The 16,875-nt window shown below is 44.7% G+C and overlaps 1 protein-coding gene across 1 annotated transcript in view; it reads left to right on the top strand.

Annotated features, from left to right (window-relative positions):
* The window catches only part of CNTN5 (contactin 5), a 242,953-nt gene that overhangs the window by 39,498 nt on the left and 186,580 nt on the right, over positions 1 to 16,875 (top strand). Inside the window, exon 4 of the mRNA XM_088668387.1 lies at positions 13,722 to 13,817. Within this exon, the coding sequence (XP_088524513.1) occupies positions 13,722 to 13,817 (96 nt within the window). The remainder of the gene's footprint in view (positions 1 to 13,721; positions 13,818 to 16,875) is intronic.

The raw sequence follows: 16,875 nt of genomic DNA, 5'->3' as shown, positions 1-16,875 counted from the left end.
TAACTCATACCTTTGCAAAGTAAGGCACATTCTAGCTATTCCAAATCCAGAGCTTACTACAACATACATTTCTCAATATCCTCCATCATGATGAGCATGAGTTTTTATCAATGTTTAAGAACACATTCCAGACAGTCAAAAACACTGGAGGATGCATCAGAACAAGGCTGGGGGACAGTGTGAAGTGGAGAGGAGTCATGGCTTGGAGAGAGCCCTGGGGGCCTGATATAGAGGGCGAGCGGGTCACATTCAGCTCCTGGACCTGAGGCTGAGCACTCCTGCCTTAAAGTATTTCTGTGGTGGAAGAGTATCCCCTCAAATTATGGGTCTCTCTCTCTCTCTCTCTCTCTCTCTCTCTCTCTCTCTCTCTCTCTCTCCTGAGCAGAGGTAGTCTACCATCTTCTCTGTGTTATGTTTGCACCATGCAGCCAAAAAAAGAAGCTGAAAGGCAAACAGACTCATTTTTCATTTGTAACGACGAAGTGCTTGAGGTCTGCCTTCGTCTCCGGAAGGTGAATGTGCAAACTGAGTTTTGTGACAGTGCGACAGCTTCGATTCTTATTTTCCCAGCAATTTGGATACCTTTTTTCTTTTAAATTGATCAAGCGGACAATACGATGCATGGTGAAATACAACTTACAATAGGCTCCAGTTTAAAGCAAAGGAGAAGTGGTTTAATGAGCAACATTTTTAGCCGTAGGGAGAAAACATTTTCAAACACGATCTTGGAAGGGGGAACAGAGAAATGCATTTAGCACTGCAGACTGGTGTTTATGCAGCTGTGACATTTGCTATGCCAGGATGTCTTCCAGTCGGGAATAAGCTGTGCAGCTTACAATAGTGTCCTCTGTGTCTTTCTCATGTCAAGATTGGACTGAGAAGACTATTTCTGCTGTAGTTGCTATAGAAGCTATTGTTTCTGCTTATTGTCTCCTTTCCTAGTAGAAAACCACCATAATAGTTGATTACGGCTGCATTCAGACAGCATTTTATGCCATCTTCCCTTGCCCATTCATTTCCATGTTGTATCTGATCTTTCACATGACTTCTGGAAAACTGGTGGAAGTTTTGTGCGAATTTATGTGTTGTTTCCGGGGAGGGTGGGGAGCCATTTGTAATCCCCTTCATTCAGAAAACCACGGGAGCTTGTCAATGACGAAATTTCGGGGCCATAACTCATCATACTGTTCTTTCCCACAATGGCAGTATAAGTGACCCAAACGAAATTGGGACAGAAACGGCAGCGTTATAACCAGGAAAAATGAACGCAATAAGCTCCACATCTGAATGCAGACTTAGTCCTGCTCTGACCACCCATCTCCCAAGTCTGTTGCCATCTCTTGAGCTCAGGATTCGGAGGAAGCGTGCCAGATATAGGGGCCTTATTACCTGGTGAAAATTGATGAGAGTCAGGACAGGGTAATGCTAAGGTGTTTTAAAAATTAATTTTAATTTTCTACCGCTAGTCAATCATTTCCATTTCACTGCTGTAGTCAGGTGACCCCTGAAGCACAGCTTTTAAGGTGTGTGTGGAGAAGCACTCACAAAGCGCAAGTATGGAGAGGGGAACCAGTGATGGGCAACCTGCTTTCATGAATCCCCCTTGCCTTTTGCTGCCATTGACATCTTTTCTGCACTGATGTGGTGAAGTATCGGAATGGCAACCTGCTACTTTCAGTTCACACCACCCTGCTGAATATACAGATAAAGGAGTAGAAGGCATTCATTTTTCCCATAAGGGATCTCTGTGAGGTTTTTTTGTTTTTTGTTTTTTGCTTGTTCATATTGTTAGATGTGTTCTTGATAGGGATGGCAGAGGAATCCTTTGGAAACAGATTCAAGTACAGAATTTGGCAGTTCCAACTCTGTCGAATTTTACCCATATGGGAACGCCCCTCACATTGTGCACTTATCTATGCTTGCAGTTGTTGGAATTATTAAAAAAAACAAAACCCTCAACCAATTATATGCAAATATTGTGTACATTCGGACCCATGCAGCACTATATTTCTGCAGTGTAATTTTATACGTAATAACACATCATTCGTATAATTGTAGGTGTTATGTATTAGTGTATATAGTTTTCCCTCAGGTCCTCAGGTCCTTGTCAGTTGTTTTAGGAGGGAACTTTAGGAGGGAACTTTAGGAGGGAACTTTGAATTATGTTTGATACATTGTTTGAGCCAGCCTCTATAAAAGCAGGCCGGCTCAGCAATGCAGTTCAGTTCTGTTCCAGCTTCCAAATAAAGAGCTGCTTTTGGAGAGATTCCTGTGTCGTCTGCTATGCTTACCCTCTATTTAATAGTAGAGTTGGAATGGTATGTGACGCTCATCAAGTCCAACCCCCTGCCAATGCAGGAATATTTCTGCCCAATGTGTGGCTCGAACCCATGACCCTGAGATTAAGAGTTTCATACTCTACCACCTGACCTATCCCAGGTAGATTCCTGCACAATGATATGCGCCGTTATGTATATCCGCTTATGTGCTGGCTGTGTTACAAAATCTAGAGTGTATATATGCATATACTATGTATAAGATGTTATATGTATAACAACACATAAAATACACGAGAATTGTTTGCATTTGTGCACCAGGCACAGGGAGGTAGGGAGCAGTGAATGGCTGGAGGGAGACAGTGGGTTATGCAGGGCCATAACTATCAAAGATTGTATAATGGGGTTTGGTGCAGCATCCAACAGGCAGCCCAACTATGGCCTGATATATCCACCCAACCAGCCTGCTGAATGGGGAGGAGTAGTTCCCAGCAGGAGGTTCCCACCATAAGAACATAATAAGAGCCTTTGGCCCATCTAGTGAAGCATCCAATTCTCACAGTGGCTGACCAGATATCTGGGAGGAACCCACCAGCAGGACCTGAACACACAAGCGACTGGTAGTCTTCTTCTCCATGAATTTGCCTAATCCTCTTTTAAAGCCATCCAAGTTGGTGGTCATCACAGCTTCCTGTGGAAGTGAGTTCCATAGTTTAACTATGCCCTACATCATGGGTAGGCAAACTAAGGCCTGGGGGGCCACATCCGGCCCAATCGCCTTCTAAATCCGGCCAGCATGTTTTTACATGAGTACATCCTTTTATTTAAAATGCATATCTGGGTTATTTGTGGGGCATAGTAATTTGTTCCTTTTTTTCTCTCCCCAAATTATTGTCTGGCCCCCCACAAGGTCTGAGGGACAGTGGACCGGCCCCCTGCTGAAAATGTTTGTTGCCCCCTGCCCTACATGAAGGACTTTCTTTTATCTGTCCTAAATCTTCCAACATACAGCTTCATTGGATGTTTGTGAGTTCTACTGTCATGAAAGAAGGAGAAAACTTCTCTATCTGCTTTCTCCATGCCGTGCATAGTTTTCTAAATGTCTATCATGACACCTTTTCTCTAAATTACAAAGTCTCGAGCAATGCAACCTTTCCTCGGAGGGGAGTCACACAGCACAGCTCCTCTCTCCTGGAGTCTGATCCAGATATCATTTTGCCCAGCTACTGGGTTCTGCACACAGGAGCAACGCTTGCTTCCTACTCTTGTCAGTATGCACAAAGTGTAAAATCGACACCAACGCTCTTAGCACTGGGGCCACATTCTGCATTTTCCATCCATTCCTCTTAGAACCAGAGGTTCTAAGAGAGGACAACAAATGACTTTGAAAACTATGAAAGACAGGGATGGAAACGGAAGATCACCATCCTTTTCTGCATTCCAGAACAGCTTGCAGACCTCACGAACAATCTCATCAGGGCACGCAGCACCTGCGATGAAGGACTGAGCAGTAATTGCAGAGTAGCAGTGAGAAAGTTGTTACTCACAGACACACCTGTTCTATTAGAAACACAAAACAGCAGACAAAGAATCTGTTTGCCAACCCAGTAGAATTGCTAATTTCCTTAGCCATCCCTAAACACACAGACATTTTTGGCATAAGTATATACGGGGCATTTTCCCTGAGACTGCAGGTGTGAGTTCCACTAAGCTCCTCAGTTAATTCAGCAACAAAACTCAGTTTTGTTAACCTATCTTTTGGAGGAAGTTGTCCCATGTTGCATCAGTGTCAGGAAACAGCCCCTGTATTATTATCACCTGCTCTGAATGACCAGTTTACAGCAGGGTACACAACTGGTCCTTGGTCTCCATCCTATTTGTAAGCGGAAAAATGGCAGTGGGATCATTTCATTCTTCAACAGTTTCTTGGAGGTGGAGCTCACTATTTAGCACTAGCAGGTACAGTCTGTCTGTCTGTCTCTCACTCACTCTCTCTCTGTGTGCAAGTTGGGTTGCCAGACTCAATAGAGGATAGGACTTCTGTGCCTTTAGTTGCCCTGCTCTCTTTTGAGTCTGGAAACCTTAAAGAGAAACCAGCAGATCATTTGCTTGGAAATGAAACACAGGATCTGCTGGTTTCTCTTTAAGATTTCCAGACTCAAAAGAGAGCAGGGCAATTAAAGGCACAGAAGTCCTGTCCTCTATTGAGTCTGGCAACCCTACTTGCACAGAGAGTGAGAGACAGACAGACAGACAGACAGACAGACTGTACCTGCTAGTGCTAAATAGTGACCTGCTAGTGCTAAATAGTGAAATACTATGTTTAATTTCCAAGCAAAGGGTCTGCTGGTTTCTCTTTAAGGTTTCCAGACTCAAAAGAGAAAAGGGCAATTAAAGGCACAGAAGTCCTGTCCTCTATTGAGTCTGGCAACCCTATGTGCAAGTGGCAACAGAAGCAACTATGCCTGACAGTAAGAGCTGTTCGACAGTGGAATTTGCTGCCAAGAAGTGTGGTGGAGTCTCCTTTGGAGGTCTTTAAGCAGAGGCTTGACAGCCATATGTCAAGAATGCTTTTATGGTGTTTCCTGCTTGGCAGGGGGTTGGACTGGATGGCCCTTGTGGTCTCTTCCAACTCTATGATTCTATGACAGTCTGATCACCATTCTGCATCCTGCATTCTGCTGTGGAGCTTTTCAAAAAAAAAAAGGGATGAGGGGCTGCCAGCTCTGCCGGCAAGGGGTGACACAATTGGGCTTCTGAGGCTCAGAAAGCATTGCCCCACAGGGGAGCAGCAGAAAGAATATTGTTGGTCAAGGGAGCCGTGGGCTCAAAAAAGTTGAAAACCTTTGTTCTAGACAGTCATTGCCAGTCAGAGTACAGCACTAGATGAACCACGTGGTACCCTGCTCTCTTTCAAGCAGAACTGCCTCTTGATCTATGCACCTGCAAATAGCTAGTTATGTAGGCTTTGTCCAGTGTCATAGCAAAGGTGTTAAATCTTCAGTCTTTGTTTTACAGATGGTTAACCAGTTTGATTAAATTAGCACTAATGCTGCAAAAGCCTCATACTCCTAATGGAAAGCTGAGTCTGTCTACACCCTTGTGCATAGCAGTTTCTTTTCCATGCTGGAAGCACCTGAATAGCAATTAATTTTCACTTGCAAATAGGGCTTCTACTGTTTACTGGAAACAAGCCCTTTACAGTGGTAATTGAATTTAAATAAAATGAATGCACGTTTTCTAGAAGAGTTGTTTTTATAAATAATTTTTGCAAATGCCCAGGTAAGTTCCGTCACTTAAGCCGTCTGGCATCTGGCGCATATAAATTGAGGCATAATGAATGTGGCTGAGCAGCACTGCTTTCATTATGTTTCCTAAGCAGGGAAAAGTGGTTGTTGTTGTTTGTTCTGTGCTCCTCTATGATGAAATAGCAATGGGCTCTCCCCACATTCCATTTCAGCTTGATTTTGTTCAGTTTAATGAGATTGCTTTGGCGTTGCAAATGAAATGTCACCTTGATTGTTACATATATAAAAAAACAGAGTTAAGAAATAAAAATCTGAATTTGTTTCTGTTTTCCCTTTCTATTTCAATTTGCTATTCAGCTCTCCTGAAACTTCTTGTTATTATCACTCAATATTTATTGATTTATTTTTTTAAAAAGAATAGTTTGCACCATCTATTAATTACAGAATACAGTCGTACCTTGGAAATCAAACAGAATCCGTTCCGGAAGTCCAACTGACTTCCAAAACATTTGGAAACCAAAGCATGGCACCTGCAGGAGGCTCCTGCAGCCAATCGGAAGCCAGGGCATGTTCACCTTCCAAAAATAGTTTGCAAACTGGAATAGTCACTTCTGGGTTTGCTGCGTTTGGGAGCCAAAACGTTCACGAACTAAGCTGTTACCGAGCTACGACTGTACAGGTGGCAACCATTCTGTGCAGGGCCTCCATTCCTAGCCACCGCACGCATTGGCGGAGAATGCATAAGTGCGCCCCACTCTGTTCTGCCCTCTTCCAGGTCTAAAAGGACCTGCACATCAGCAACCACACGTTGATTGGACATGCCTAAAATGGTTGCCGCCTGCATCACAAAGGCTCGGAAGAGGTCCAGCCCTACCGTTAGCAGCCAGGTAGCTGCCTCAGGTGGCTGATCCTATGGGGTTTAGAGTAGATAGAGCAACAGTGACTGGCATTTGAGGACAGTGCCACGCACCTGACCTCCTGGATGGGTTCCACTGGTGTACACAGCACTACATCCCTGCTGCCTTGCCTTTCTACCTCCAAGTAAGCAAGCAGCCACTCTACTAATGGGAGGTCAGGTGTGTGGCCCCCACCCCACCAGTGTCTACTGAGCCAGAGTTGTATATGGCAGGTCTAGGCAGATGCCCTTGGGTGCAGTGGAGCCCATTGCCATTGTCAAAGTTACGTTCAAGTGCCAGTCTGGTTGGCTTTTGTACACAGAATGGGTAGAGGCACCATCTTGTCCTTCACTTCCAGTAGGAAAAAAAAAAGTATTTCCCTTAGCCTGGGCCATAGCTGCCAAGTTATCCCTTTTTTTTAAAGGGAAATTCCCTTATGCTGAATAGGCTTCCTTGTGAGAAAAGGGAAAACTTGGCAGCTATGGCCTGGGCCCATATCCCCCCTTCAGAGCTACAGTTTCCAGTGTTTCCTGTGAATTGGAAAGGATTGCTCATATATGCATTAGCAGGCACTACAGTTGCTGCTTAGTCTCTAACCACCTCTCTTCTGTTTTTGGTGGGTTGCTGCCTGTAGAGGAAGTGGAAAGCTTTCCAAGATACAGCGCCCAGTGTCCTATATCTTCTTTGAGTAAATCTGAGTTGTTTGGTGCCTGCTGCTTGAGGCATAACCTTTCTCATATCCAACAATTGCAATTTAGGAGATTGTAGCTCCTCAGGGAGAATAGCAGCTCTCGGCACCCTTAACAAACTTCAGCTCCCAGGAGCCTTTGGGGGGAGGAACCATGGCTGTTAAAGTGTTACAAGAGTGCTTTGAATTTATGCTGTGGGTGTGGCCTACATAAAGAGGCCGAGGGAGACCTAGAATAACTTTTTTCTTTAGAAGGAGAGGTTGTAGCAATAGAGACTGAGAGCAGTAACGCGGTGTGTTCGACAGGAATTTTGCACCGGAGGAAAGCAATTCAAGGTAGCTCCATGCTTGAAAGTTGGAGCATCAGCCATTTGGGATCTCTCAGCAAGAGTGGCGCAGCTCAAGTTCCTTTATTGGACATGCCAGCAGCTAGTTGCATCATTTATAAAGTTTACAGCGCAAAATATTACAACCGTGCACCCAAGCTAACTAACCTTGGCTAATGCTAATTCTGCATGTTTTAGGGTTGCTAACTTTTCAATGTTATGCCAACCACATGGGGGTTTTGTTGTTGTTGTTTTTTGTAAAAAAAATCCACCCTTACTTTAAAATTGTGCCAGGGAGGAGGTGGAAAATCTGAGGGGAGGGGGGAGTTTCACAGTTTTGCCTTTGCCCCTCGCATCACTGGTTTGATATAGAAGTTCCTCCCTGGACAGTCATGCTTGACAACCACACTTAAAAAAAATATTATTGGATTTTATCAAGAAATACAGAAAAAAAGAGAAAGAATACAAAACCAATTTGTCCATTCTTATTCCCCCAAATTCTTCACATTTCAAAGACAATTAAAAATAAAAAAGACTGAAAAAGAAAATAAAACAGTAGAAATAAAAATAAAAATACAATGACATCATTCTAAAGCTTCTAAACTAATCTTTTCTGACTTCCCCATTTCCCCTTCTTGAGTTCTAATTATTAAAATAATTCTCGCAGTTCCCAGATCTAACATCACATTCTTTTTTCTAAATTTTAACTTCTTCATTGCTATTAACCACTCTTTTTATACTTTAACTTCTTTGTTACTAACCTCCTCTCTCCAAAATTGCTATTATCTAACTACTAATCTCTATCCCTTACCCAAAAATATTGAAACTTAACGTCCAACCACACTTTAAGACAAAACATATTTTCAATTTTTTAAAAAAACACCAGCTTCAAAAGTTCTGCTGCTGCTTACATTTCATCTGTTTCACATTCCCGTCTTATACCGTAACTTCTCGTCTCCTAGAATCCCGACCCAGCCAGCTGTTTGTTCCCTCATCCCTAAAGGCTGCCTTTTAAAAACATATTTTAGGATTGTCACTTATGATCTGCTCCCTAAACTCTTATTCCCTACCGATAGTAGTAAATATTGTTGTGTCTGAAACATTTTGCATGGAGATCCTTGCCTGATATGCAGGGGAGGCAGAGAACATAGGAAGCTGCTTTCTACTGAGTCAGAACCTTGGTCTGTCTAGCCCAGTATTGTCTACACTGACTGACAGCAGCTGGCAAAAAGTTTCAAACAGGGTTCTGTCTGTTCCTTCATGGAGGAATGATTTTCATCTGGAACCTAGCAGGAAGGAAAAGAGTTAAATTTCCCTTCCTCACCCAAACAGTTATGATGCCCTCTCCCCGGTTACTTACACTGCAGAATTGTGCATATTAATTATATTCATTTTGGAACTCGATTTGCTTCCAGTACAGTAGCCAGTAAAGGGACTGATTATCAGATTTAAAAGGTGATAATAGCTACAGTAAGCCACTGTTTGGACAAATTCTTGTTACAACATGTTTGTCCTTGTTAGAGTTCTAAAAAAATTTTTTTAATCAACAACAGTACTGTCTGGAGACCTTCAAAATCTGCAAATTGGTTTAATGACAACAAAATAGATTTCAATCTTATCACTCTTAACGCTCTATAATTTATTTATAGCCAGTGAGGACAATTTTGAGAGCAATTTTGTGAATTGTTGCAGTTTGTGGTAGCTGTGTGAAACATTCATATTTCCAAGAACGCAATTATATGGCAACAGAAGTATCATTAATTTCCTTAGGATGCCATTTGCGTGTGTAGACCCTTTAACCTTTCCCAAATAAATTCAGATAAGGCTCAAGATTTTGGTTTGGTTTTGGGCAGAATTTATTGATTACAATCAAATCAAATCAGGCTCTGGTATGACTAGCTCCCTGCACCCTTGCAGGCAGCGCTAACGCAGGGCACACCATAGGTCAGCCTTGGGTAAACACCCGGCAGAGTGGAAGGCGGGGTCAAGCCAGTCCACCAGCCAGATGCCCCGCTGGACTCTGGCTCCGGGCGCAACCCGTCTCAGGGATGACCGTCCAAGAGTCCCAGGATTCCCTTAGCGGAATACCCATTGCATAGGGATGTCCAGACCGCTCTGCCACCCCTATCACCTGAACCAGAGCCTATCCGCAACCTTACAAGTTGTGACGATTTGCTACGCGGCAGGCGAAACCCAAATGGCACCAGCCAATCAGCCAAGTGGGGAAAATTCCTGCCGTGCCCCTGTCCCAACGACAGGCAACACACGACGGCATAGCAAGGTCAAGCGCAAGCCCTGAATATAGGGAGAGGTGGGCGGGTGTTCCAATGCACTGAGCCCAAAAGAGGAAGCTCAGGGACATGTGCCTGGACTTAAATAGAGGTCCCTCAATACAAATTTGCTGGGATCCCATTGGTCAGATTGCACCCAGCATTGAGAGACCTCCAATAGGGTGTTGTGGCCATCCAAATGTTCCCACCCGCAATACAGGGTCTGGTTGCCAGGTCACACCGCAACACTTGTTAGGGAGGACCCGATTTCTCTTCCTGGAAAATGCCCGCAAAGAGCAAGATAGATGGTTCAGGCAGGGGAAACTATACAAATTTCCATATTTAGCTGTTGTCTTTTGGAATTTGAAACATGCCCTTAATGGATCTTTTGAGAGGACAGGAATCAACAATACAATTTAAATTTTTCGGAGAAGAACAAATGCAGGAAGGGGAAATGTCAGCACGCAATGAGGAAAAGAAAGGAGAGGTGGAGTTAAAAACTGTTGCTGCACCAATTTTGTTCTGTCTGAAAAATGTTGGCCTTATTAGAGACACCCTCTTTGATAGCAAGGGTCTGGTGAAAAGAGAGCGGAATAGACTAGCATGTGCAAAATTAGCTGGCAGCTCTATTTTTTGCTTCCCATTTTTGTCCAGATCGGGGAGCCACTAGTGCAAAATAGATTTCTTGTAAGAACACAGAAAACTGTGCCATGTAGACTTTTCTCTCTGTGTCAGCACTCAGTCCATGGCAATTCCTGAAGAGGCCTTAGGCTGCAAAGTTTCCATCTCGCACATTTATGCAGGGAATGTCAAAGCTGAGAGCCTCAAATGGAGCGTGAGAAAAACCCTCATGGATCAGCCCATCAAAATTCTTGCAGCCCATTGCAAATGCCAAGATTCTAAGCATCAACACAGAATCCAGAACCTCCAAGTCTCCCTATTTTCCAGGGACTGTCCCAGATTTGCAGAAGCCGTCCTGGTTTCTGATATGACCCCAGGAGGTCCCGCTTTTTCCTTAGGGTGGTCCTATTTTCATTGGAGAAATGTTGGAGGAGGATATGGAGTTACAGCACCCCCAAGCCAAGAAATAAGTAACTCTACAACCTTCAGAGGCAGCCCTGTATAGGGAAGTTTTAAAATGTTTAATGTTTTGTTATGTTTTCATATATGTTGGAAGCTGCCCAGAGTGGCTGGGGCAACCCAGTCAGAAGGGTGGGGAATTAACAACAACAACTACTACTACTATTTATTATTATTATTATTATTATTATTATTATTATTATTATTATTATTATGCTTATTATTTAGGGTATCCCTATTTTCATTGGAGAGATGTTGGAGGGTATGAGAATGCTGGATTTCAATTGTAAACAAAATATTTATTTACTTATTTATCGAATTTATACCCCCAGAGGAGCCTAGGACCAGCTGTCCATCATCTGCCCTAATTTTCTGATCCATGGGGTCTTGGATTTTCTGCTTTTGCAACACATTCAGCCTCACAGCCCCACTTAGGCGTACTTTGTAAAACCCAGTATGAAGCGCCATTCTTCTTTTACTTAAATGCTCTAATGATTTCAGCAGGGAAAATGCAGTCTATTTTTTTTTCTCCTCACAAAGATGGGGATCCTACTGTTACTGACCTCTTTTCTAATCACAGGGGACGGGGGTAAGAGAGATCTTGTTATGTTTTTTTATATATTTTCCACAGTGCCCCCACATTATTTGTCTCTGTCTCACTATCAGAAGCAAAGAACATCCTGATTCCTCATTGGACTAATGTTTTAAATTCCCTTAGAGCTGCTTGCATTATTCTTTTTGTCACGGTATACTTATAGGATGATCTCCAATGGTAGTCATAGATTTTGTTGACCACAGCAATAGGGGAAGATTTTGAGTGAAGGGATTGAAAGGAATTAGGGGGTGTTGCTCAGATTTGTGGAAGGATACTCACACTGGTGACCACTTCTACTCATATATTAGTGGCCTACCTCACAGGGTTGTTCTGAGGGCAACGACTGGGACGCTTTGCACTTGTTAAGCACCTTAGAAACGGGTAATGCTATCAATACACTGATATTTAGGTGCCATAGATAGGGTTACCAGAGGTCCCCGTTTCCTGAGGACAGTCCCCGGATTTGCAAATTTGTCCCTGGACAAATTCCATCCCCGGAATGTCCCCGGATTTTATCTAATGTCCCCGGGAAACATGGCAGCAGCAGCAGTGGCAGCCTCAGCAGCCCGGAGCCTGGTAGTGCAGTTGGCTCTGGCTGGCTTCAGGAGCTGCCCGCTGCCGTGGCGCCTGCCATGTTGCCTCGCTGGAAGTCCCCATATGATGTGTTGCGCACAAGACACATCATATGGGGACTCGGTGTAGGGGCTGAAGACACGGTGTTGGGTGCCGCCGCCGGGCGAGAGCTGCATGGGGTCGTTGAGCTCGGTGCGCCGCTGCAACTTGGTGCTCAGCTCGTCGTTGTTCCCGCTGCCCAAGGCCGTTGGCTCCGGCTCCGGCTCAGCCTCTGGGTGGTGCTTGGGCAGCTGCAGCTGCAGCTCGGCTTCGCAATTGTGCTCCTCGACTTGCAAGTGGTGGCTCAGCTTGTCGGCCAGCTCATCGTTGGCCATCGCAGACGAGAGGCAAGCAGAAGACGAGCTGATCCGGCCCAAGCGTGCCTCCTCCCGCTCGCCATAGCTGCCAAGTCCCCCGTATTCCCCGGGAAACCCCCATTTTTCCAGATGCTCCCAGCCAAAAAACCAGATTTTTTTGTTTTCTCCTGGTTTATTCTGGCGCAGCGGCCATTTTGGAACTGGGTGGAGCATGCTCAGAAGCGGCTTTTGATGCTGCTCTGCCCAGTTCCAAAATGGCTGTGGCGCGACTTCTGGTGCGGCGGCCATTTTGGAACAGGGCAGAGCAGCATCAAAAGTCGCTTCTGAGCATGCTCCGTCCAGTTCCAAAATGGCGGCAGCGCTACTTCTGGTCTGCTACTTCCGGTCCAGTCCCTTATTTCTCAGGCTGGAACTTGGCAGGTATGCCGCTCACTCGTCACCGGCTCTGCCCCAGACCTGCTGACTGGGTGTGCTGCGGCATGGATGGGCGGCTGCTGGACAATGCCTGCGCAGGAGACACCCAGGCAGGCAGGCAGGGCAACAACAGCAGGAGTGAGTTTCTGCTAACACTTACTCTAGAGTAAGCCTATAGGGGATCACAGTGCAAGGAGGGAGGGAGGAAGCACGGCTAGCACTCCAAGAAAGGTTGGGACCCAGAGGAAGGCCGCGCAACAGAGGAGACCACAGAAGGGAAGATATTATTTCTGTATTTTTAATACAGTGTTTTTTCCTCTTTTATAGATGATAGATAGATAGATAGATAGATAGATAGATAGATAGATAGATAGATAGATAGATGAATTGATTGATTGATTGTGTCTCCGGATTCATTGAAAAAAATATGGTAACCTTACCATAGCATCAATTCCCCAATAGATCCAGTGTTGCTAAACCCGCTCAAACACGTTAATATTACCTTGTTTGAAGTATCCCTTTCACGATACCCAAGAGTCTTGCACAGGATGCAGTTTAGATGTGATGCATCCCCCCCCCCGCCTTTATTTCTCTTTTCACTATGCACAGAATGTCTTTTACTGGGGAGGAAATCAATAAGCAGGAAATAGTAAAAAGGAATAAAAGAGCTATTAAATGTCTGTTACAAAAGGGTACATCGCCAAATGCCTTTTCGCTGATACCATTTCCGCATCCTAGAAGGGGCAATAAAAAAAGGTGTTGATGTAATGCAGAAAATATTTCCATTTTCCAGCTGAAATCAGCCAGAATAAATTTACTGTGAAACAGCCAGGCATTTTTCTTGTAAATTTCAAGAATAAAAACAAGCATTCTTTTTTTTAAAACTTTTTAAAGCATGAGAGAGCGAAAAGAAAGGGTCGGATGGTGAGAAATCTGTGCAGTCGCTAATACCAAGAAGTTTCTTTCCATGAATCTAAACCCGCTGTGTTATGTTAACAGATCTGGGGAATTTCAGTGGTCGGACGAGAAGTGCTGTGTCAGTACGGGAAGGTCAAGGCGTCGTTCTGATGTGTTCCCCACCGCTCCATTCACCAGGTACAGCTGACTGCCTTTCTTTTGTGAGTCTCACTTTTCTGCACGCTCATCATGTCCAGCCGTGGTCTTGGCTATGAATTGTTAAAGGCTGAACTATGCACAAACCCATGACCAGTTCTGGGACCACAAAAGGTATACTGGAAGACCATCCACCATGAATTCTGCTGAGCCTATCAGTCCAAAAGCAGATAGGTAGAGCAGATAAGCTGGCTACACAAAAAGCAAGGTGGTTGCGAGATCAGGTTGCAAGGTGCAGAAGTGACATGGGGGGGGGAGTGGGTGGAAACCTTAATTGGGAGCACCTTTACTCCGAGACAGACTCTTTGTTCTTGAGCTGTGATCATTAAAATCTATTTAAATGGTAAGAGACTGTTTTTGCTTTGTTCTGCTTATCCACGGCCAAAGGGAGGGAGGAAGCCGCTTTCCCGAAGCCTGACACTCAAATAATAAAACATATATTGGCTGATCCTCCAAAGAATCATGGGAATTGTAGTCTGGTTAGGAATAGCACTACAGGCTTTCCAGGGGTCTCTGAAGAGGCAGAATGAATCCACTTTAAACATGGCCTTGAGTAAAATGGCCTTGATAGATCATGGGCTTGACCAAGATGATCATTTATCCCAAACTGAGTATTACCATCACCTTCATGAATGTTCATCAGTGACCACTGAGATGTGGCGAAAGATGTCATCAGCTCTGGAACCAAGCTGGGTGTAAAATGCATTACGTCTGCAGAAGTCAGTAGGACGCCTGTTGATGTTAATGGAGTGGTTCTATTTTCATAGGATTATTTCTCACGGACAATGGTTACAGCACTGTATTGTGAAATTCTTCAGGAGGAGACTAGTCAGATCTTTTATTATTTACTCATCTAAATTAACAGGTTTGCATGATATGTTTTTTTTTTTTTTAAGAACAGAGCGCCAATAGTTCCCAGTCATTGGAAAAATATTAATTCTATTCAAAGTTTTTATTATCTGCGAGAGAATGAAATCTCATTGCAGAGAAGCACATCAGCGCCAGGAAGGCTTTGCTGCTCAAGCAAAGTCCCAGGCCATACAGGAAGCCTTTTATAGCTTTCCCTGCCCAGGAGAGATCAGCTGTCATCCTGGGTGGCCAGGACTGGTCCAGAGCCTGAGAAGACATCACTGTCCGGATGCTTTCCCAACCTGCTATAATGATAGGGCAGCACATAGGGCAGCTGTACACATATATTGAAGATTCTCTCCTCCTAGCCCTGGCACCTCCTGAAAATTGGTAGAGACTTATTCATTGGGGCAAATGGGGAACTGCTCCACCAATTTCAATCTGCTCTCACTCAGTCACCACCTGCTTGCCTCTTTCCTCACAACCAGCCAGGAGGTCGCTTTGCTTTCTGTCCCTCCTACTTTTGGAGGAGGACTCCCTGCCTTCTGCCTGCGCCCCCCCCCCCCGCCCCCCCGGAGATGCCAGGGATCGAACCTGGGATTGTCTGCATGCAAAGCAGATCCTCTACCGCTGACCTATAACCTGACATGGCTGGAATGAGTGAGGGTGGTTTGTTCCTTCAGAAATCAACCCAGAATCATCCCCATTCAGTTAACTCTTCCAATTTCTCTCCCTCCTTCTCTCTCTCTCTCCACTCCCTTGTCATTCTGACAAAAGGCAAAGTTGAAATGTAAGCTAATGAACATCAAAAATACCATGGTCTTGGATATATGGTGGTTCAATTGCAGAAATGCTTCTTCCCCCGGGGATGGTATTGAACCTCGGGGGAATGAGGAACGCTAGTTGGCTTGCCCAATTAAGCCAGTGCTAGGTGCTGGAAGAATGAGACGCCCTGACAAGAAATCTCCTTTAGGGTGGTTTGCTCGCGTGTTGCAAGGCTAACAATGTCGACAAGTATAACTCCAGATGCCATTGTAGGAAACGTGAAGAAATGAGAAAGCACGAGAAAGATGGCAATTAATTAACTTGAAAAATGCACCGAGACGTTTGGCTCCCGGCCACGTCCTTTATTGCCTTTTAGGCATCTACCGTATGTGGGTACTGATATATGGGACAATAATGAAGGGAAGGGACTTTTCCCCCCTTCTCCTCCCCAGGGACAGGTTAATAGCTTGTTACGGAAACATCCCAATTAATCTACGTTTTGTAAATTAGCTCATAACTAGCGCTGTAGCTTCAGTTCCCAGCACAATATCTCTACAGATGCATAAGCTCACCACGATTCTGGTATATGCTTCACCAGAGAGATTGGGTTGGTTTATCGCATGAGAAGTCTCGCTTCTGTATCTATTGGGAAGCAGACCATTTTCAGTCACTGTTGCAAGCTGCAAAAAAGTATCACGCACTGGTCTTCATTCTAAGCCAGGGATGGGGAATTAGTTGATACCATTAGTTCCTACCTCTCAAATGAACTGGCTCTTTCCCAACAATATCTATTTTCTTCTATGTTGCCACCTGGAGAAGAAATGCTTATGCTAACTGATGTTTCAGTTTATTTGCATGTTTATGTCCTTGTCTTCTTACATTTTGTCATTGTCAGGAGCAAGCCCACAGTAAATCACACTGTGCCAGTTGGAGTTAACACTTTATTAGCAAAACTGTGACCTGCAGAGACCTGGTGGGGTGTAGGTCTTCCTAATGAGCACGACAACTCATCCCTCACAAAAGTCTTGCCCCATAAAGCAGTTGCTGAGATGGAAGGTCCCTGCCTCCCCACGACCCAAGTCCCCTTCTCTCCAGAGTTTTACCCAAGCAGTCAGAGACTGCGCCGGCCAATCTCTCCTCTGCCCTTTTCCATGCCTCTTCTGGTTCTGCGAGATAACCAGAGAGAGGAGCTTGTTGCAGCAGGAAGCAGAAACACCCATTACTTCACCACCCTGACTCATCTCTGCCTCTTGACCCCTCCCCTCCTACTCACCTGCTTCAGCTTCTGATTCTGGACTTCTTTGGCCACAGACTGTCCAAGTTCACTAAGCCCTGTTACCTCTTCATCTCCCTCTAACCACTCATCATTGTCCCACTACCTCAAGGGCTCTGAGCCTTCCCCCCTTGCTGCTTCCCCAACGGGTTC

This window comes from Zootoca vivipara, chromosome 4 (assembly GCF_965207765.1).
Source record: "Zootoca vivipara chromosome 4, rZooViv2.hap1.1, whole genome shotgun sequence".
Lineage (NCBI taxonomy): Eukaryota > Metazoa > Chordata > Lepidosauria > Squamata > Lacertidae > Zootoca > Zootoca vivipara.
Note: the sequence above shows the minus strand (reverse complement) of the source record. Positions and strands in the feature narration are given on the sequence as shown.